The sequence below is a fragment of the Gouania willdenowi genome, chromosome 1, assembly GCF_900634775.1.
Source record: "Gouania willdenowi chromosome 1, fGouWil2.1, whole genome shotgun sequence".
In the NCBI taxonomy this organism is placed as follows: domain Eukaryota; kingdom Metazoa; phylum Chordata; class Actinopteri; order Blenniiformes; family Gobiesocidae; genus Gouania; species Gouania willdenowi.
Genome location: NC_041044.1, coordinates 24,646,455 through 24,652,508, shown reverse-complemented (window position 1 = coordinate 24,652,508; position 6,054 = coordinate 24,646,455). Strand labels below are relative to the sequence as shown.

General features: G+C 35.6%; 1 protein-coding gene across 1 annotated transcript; it reads left to right on the top strand.

The window, feature by feature from the left end:
• The first annotated feature begins 795 nt into the window (after nt 1-795).
• trappc5 (trafficking protein particle complex subunit 5) lies at nt 796-6,054 on the top strand. The gene is made up of 3 exons (XM_028451898.1): nt 796-872; nt 989-1,260; nt 5,309-6,054. The coding sequence occupies exons 2-3, from the start codon at nt 991-993 to the stop codon at nt 5,603-5,605; spliced, it is 567 nt and encodes a 188-aa protein (XP_028307699.1). The 5' UTR covers nt 796-872; nt 989-990; the 3' UTR covers nt 5,606-6,054.

The window sequence follows — 6,054 nt, the reverse complement described above, 5'->3', positions numbered from 1 at the left end:
AAGTTTATTAGAAAATAAGTATTTATATATTGAATTTATATCCGTTCATTTTTGAGTGAAGCACGAAGGTATAAGCTGTGTATTTTGAAATCATCGTGGTTGCATGTGTGGATAGTGAAAGCTTTATATAGGTGCATAAACATTGTGTTTTGACTCGGCACAGTTATATGGGGCACCGATTGTGAAGTTGCGCATGCAAAAAGAGCAATTTTTTTTGCAACATTTAGCAACAAACCACGTTTAAAAATTGTATTATTTTTTTGTTGTTGCTACTTTTAACCAGATTCACGGCAATATTTTTTTTTATTTTATTCCTTGTAAAAATATAATGTCAATGTTAAATCTAAATGTTAAATATTAAATATAAATGTTGAATCTAAATCTAAATGTTAAATATAGATGTTAAATTTTGAGCTTTTATTTTGGTACTTCCAGTGAATTTGCATATTAGCTATATTTAGTTTCACCCGTGACCTTTAAATTTAACATTTAACATTTAAATTTTACATTTACATTTACCATTGATTTTTAACATTTACCATTTATGTTTAAATTTTATATTTAGTAAAAGGAAACATTAAAAAAAAAATCCCATACGTTTTTTAAACGTGGTTTGTTGCTAAATGATGCAAACAGTGCCCCATACAGTGAAAACAATACTAAGCCCTGATTTGTGGTATTCAAATGTTAAAATGCTAAACGTGTTCAAAATGCTAAAATTTAAAAATGATAAAATGTTAAAACAAATAAATAAATAGGAGCGACATCTCTGTAAAAACATAATTTGGTGGTCAGCACTAGTCATGTGACCAAGAAACGTCACAACCAGGAAGTAAGCAGACGTAAACAAACCAGGTTCATTGAGTGATTCGGTGAGTAAAGATGTTGGCCTTAAAACGCTAATTATGCGCTGTTATTTTCGGCCTGTTGTCTGTGTTTTTGTGTTGTTTTTCGGCATCATCGCCTCTCATTGCTCCTTGTTGTGCAGAGATGGAGGCTCGCTTCACCAGAGGGAAGTCTGCTCTCCTGGAGCGGCCTCTTAGTCGTCCTAAGACGGAGGTAAGCGTGAGCGCCTACGGCCTGCTGTTCTCGGAGGTGGTTCAGTACTGCCAGAGCCGGGTCTACTCCGTGACCGAGCTGCAAGCTCGACTGGCGGATCTGGGACACCGAGTGGGAGGCAGTCTGCTGGACGTGCTGGTTCTGAGGGAGAAGAACGGGAAGAGGGAGACCAAGGTGCTCAACATCCTGCTCTTCATCAAGGTACAGCTCACTGCACTGGAGCGAGTTAGCACTGTGTGTGTATAATCCTCTGATCCAGTAGACCCACTGAACCCTAACCCTAACCCTGCTAGATCTACATTAAAATAAAGTTAGGGGGGAATATTAGAGGTGCACCAAAATGAAAATTATTGTCCAAAACCGAAACTATTATTATGCAAATTATAAGTCCTATTGCATTAATGGTTTTGTATATGTAAGGATTTTACTAAGCATAATATTTTCTTTCTGATGAAATTTGCCCCTCAGTACAAAGTTGTAAATGTGCATGCTAATTTCACACTCAGGATAGTTTGTAATTATCCATGTTCTGTATATCCTTCCTGTAATTTATATATATATATATATATATATATATATATTAGATCCATATTTGGACACTGACAAGTGTTGTTTTCTGTATAATGAAACATATTCCAATTATAGTTATATAATGGACATTAAGTGTGAACACTCAGCTTTCATATGAGGATATCCAAAATCAAATTGGTTGAAGGGTTTAGGAGTTTCAGGTCCTTTACATGTGCCACCCTAGTTCAAGAAGAATAAACAATATTGTGGCTTTAATGTCCTACTAAATTGTTACTTACATGTTATGCACATTACTAAAAATGGAGCTAAATATATTCCCTTGCATACAATAATTGTAATGCACAAAATTGATATTTAGTGTGCGTTAAATGTACAGGTTGACATTTTCAAGCTGTAGGAGATTTCAGAGGCCAACATGTTAACAACATGTAAATAAAACAAGAAAGGTTAATAAATTGGAGTGACAAGGGGTTCTGCTAATCTGAAGAGAGGCCTCGGGGGGGTACATGAGACAGAAAAGGTTGGGAAAACACTGGTCTAGGGCTGGGCGATATGGCCTTTTATAATACCGCGATATTTTTAGACCATGTCACGATACACGATATATATCTCGATATTTGCATTACCTTGAATAACACTTTGATGCACAAAATCACACCAGATGATGATTCTATATGTCTACATTAAAACATTCTTGGTCATACTGCATTAATATATGCCAATTTAAACTTTCATGCAAAAAAGGGGATACACAACTAAGTCAAAGTTGACATAACTGTATTTATTAAACAGTGAGTGGCTCAAACTAAAATTGTCAACAGAAAGTGCACGTTCTGTGCAAAATTGTCACAGAGACATTTCAAAACAAGACATTAGTGCAGGATGCAACTCACATGGCATTTCAAAACACAAAATTAAAGTGCACTTTTTGTACATAATGCCACTACAATATTTTAAAACAAATAGTGCCTTTTGTGCAGTTGTCATTAAGATGACATTTCAAAACAACACTAATTTAAGTGCACCTTTTGTGCATAATGCCACTAAGATATTAAAAAAAAAAAAAAAAAAAAAAAAGTCCGCGAGTTTAACGGTATGGTCATTTCAACACCGCACAGACTACAAGCTGCGATATATCGAGTTATATTCGATATATCGCCCAGCCCTACACTGGTCTACTAGAATGATGGCAAGAAAAAGTATGAAGAAGGCGTGGTACAGCTCATGATCCAACGCATACTATATAATGTGTAAAACGTGGGGAGACAGTGGTGGTTGGGCCTGCATGGCTGCTAGTGGCACTGGGTCACTGGTGTTTATTGATGATGTGACACAGGACAGAACCAGTTGAATGAATTCCGAGGTGTTCAGGGACATACTGTCTGCTCAAATCCAGCCGAATTGATTTGGCGGCGTTTCATAATGCAGATGGACAATGACCCAAAATATACAGCCAAAGCAACCCAGGACTTTTTAAAAGCAAAAAAGTGGAATATTGTTGAATGGCCAAGTCAGTCATGTATTTCACCTGTTAAAGACTAAACTTCAGAAAGAAAGGCCCACAAACAAACAGCAACTGAAAGCTGCTGCAGTAAAGGCCTGGCAGAGCATTAAAAAGGAGGAAATCCAGCGTCTGGTGAAGTCCATGAGTTCAAGACTTTAGGCAGTCATTGACAACAAAGGGTTTTCAACAAAGTATTAGAAAAGAACATTTTATCTTCAGTTATTTAGTATGTGTTTAAAAAAATGCATTAGTTCCTCAGATTTTTATGCAATCTTGTTGTTCAACCTACTGAATTAAAGCTGAAAGTCTGCACTTCAACTGCATCTGAATTGTTTATTTTAAATTAATTTTGGTACTGTCAACCAAAATGAGAAACATTTTGTTTCTATCCAAATATTTATGGACCTAACTGTATATCCCTCCTGTAGTTTTGAACTCTGGAGCATCTCCACAATTATGGTAGTTGTTTGTCACACAGTCTCTCCAACAGTTTCCAGAACCAAAGTGTGCTTTCATAGCAGGGGTGAAAAAGCACATCTGTTTATTGTTTTCCAACTAAATTCACTCCATGAATTCATGCATGTTCACAGTGTGGTGCATATACATTGACATTCCTCATCTGATATTGTCAATTCTGCTTTTTGCCCCCCCAATTTGTTTACTTACAATGCACTAAACCACAACTATATGCTGTAACATTTAGCCTGTAGCTGTGGACACCTGGGGTAACATTAGATATTTGGGAACAGTGGCAAAATAATGTTCACAAAGTTCTTCACAGTGCAAACACATGATGTCCAAATAAACATAAAATGTGTTTATATATATTATATATATAGTTAATTTACTAAAAAGGTGTGTGTTAAGATGGACACATTTATTTTCAGTCCATTTTCATTTTTCTCTGATCGTTAGTTTGAGTTTCCAGCAGTAAAAGTCAGGTTTGAGTGTTGTTCTTTTGTGATTTAAAAATCTAAAAGTGATGTTTAATTTAGTTGGTTGTAAATTTGCCATGCGTTGTGGAAAGTATTTCTTTAATTTACATTTTTTTTACTGTCAATATATGTCTCTAAGTATTAGCGCTTGTGCAGCTCATAATACAATGAATATGATGATTCACTTTTGGCCCACAGACTTTTAGTTTGACACAGTAAGTAAACAACATGAGGTTCACTTCAGCTGATTTGAGGATGTACATTTTTCAACTTCCTTTATCTTTCTTCCTTTTTTTTATTACTCATAGTTTTATAAGCTGAAACCGAGCTTGATATTGTTTTCGGGCTTAGCACATTAACTGGTTGACACCCGCAAAGTTTCCGTGAGGAATTCCAACTCTACTCATTGATTATTAATTTTTTGTAACAAAGTAAAACTCCAGGAACAATGACTTTTTTGATTATTGTTTTTCTCCATATTTACAAGCATTTCTGCCAGTATAAAGAGCTTTATTATGCACTATGTTAGCTGATGTTACAACACCACACCAGTGAGGATTTTGTACTTCAAGCAGTTGCTGTTCAGTGCATGAGACTAATTCTAACTGGACATATTGCTAATAAATTATTGCATAATTGTAATTTTGAAAATCTGTTGCTGTCGTAATCGTAATTAAATTGTAATTGAGTTCAGATAATTGATTGTAATTGTAATTGACATGAAAATTCCATAAAAACTGTCAATTATAATTTAACGCAAAACTGGGGAACCATGTTACAGTTCTATGTGCAGTTCTACACAAATGTAGTTAACAGTTATCAAAATATATTTCATATCAAGCTTTCTCACATTTGACCATTTGAAAAATAATAAAAAAAAGGCTCAAACACCCACACCATAAATATTAAAACTTATATTTTCATTGATTAGGAAGCCTAACATGGTAACCAATAGATAGTAAAGAATTTAGATGATAGATATTTGTTATTAGTGTATTTTACAGCCGATTTAGGACCCGTTATCATAAGAGATGCTAACAGAAAGCTAACACAAGAGGAAGGTTAACTTTTATTATGTTATTCATTTCACACTCAGTAACTTTAATCCTTGATTACGTAATTATGGTAGACTTTCTGAGGATAAAAAACTATTGTAATTACAAAAAACGTTTGTCACTGTAATCGTAATTGAATTGTAATTGAACATGGATAATTGAAGACGTAATTGTAACTGAAAAATGTAATTGACCCCAACTCTGGTCCCTGCCCTGTTGCCCAGGTTTCCGTGTGGAGAGCTTTATTTGGAAAAGAGGCAGATAAACTGGAGCAGGCCAACGATGATGACAAAACATATTACATCATCGAGAAGGAGTCCCTTGTCAACACCTACATCTCTGTTCCCAAAGAGAACAGCACCCTGAACTGTGCAGCCTTCACTGGAGGGATCGTGGAGGCCATCCTCACGCACAGCGGCTTCCCCGCTAAGGTCACTGTCCACTGGCACAAAGGCACCACGCTCATGATTAAGTTTGATGAAGCGGTGATTGCTAGAGAAAAGGCTCTGGAGGGCAGATAGAAGGCACAACTGTGTTGGTACTGCTGGAGCAGTCTGTGGGTCCACCAAAGCACTTCTAACGCTTAATACACTTATTCATTGTAAAAATGGAACCAATGAGACAGGCCACATTTATGTTTTCTGTGTGAATCTGTGTGTAAACATCACAGCTGTACATTGGTAAACATCTCTTAATATTAAGAGCTCAACCTAGACTGACCAACTAATGAGACAAACATCATTAATTCATCTTCTGTACCTGCTTTATTCTGCACAGAGCCATTGGTGTATACTGCTTGTGTTGTAGCTAAAATGATCAAATAGATCTACAAAGTATTTTACTCAATTCACTTGTACAGAAATTTTACGATTTCTAGTTTGCCTTTTTGTTTTTTGATTTGTTTTTAAGTGTATTCTGACTCAACATTTTGTTGCCGAATAATAAAGATGTTGTGATCAAAAAAGGCAAA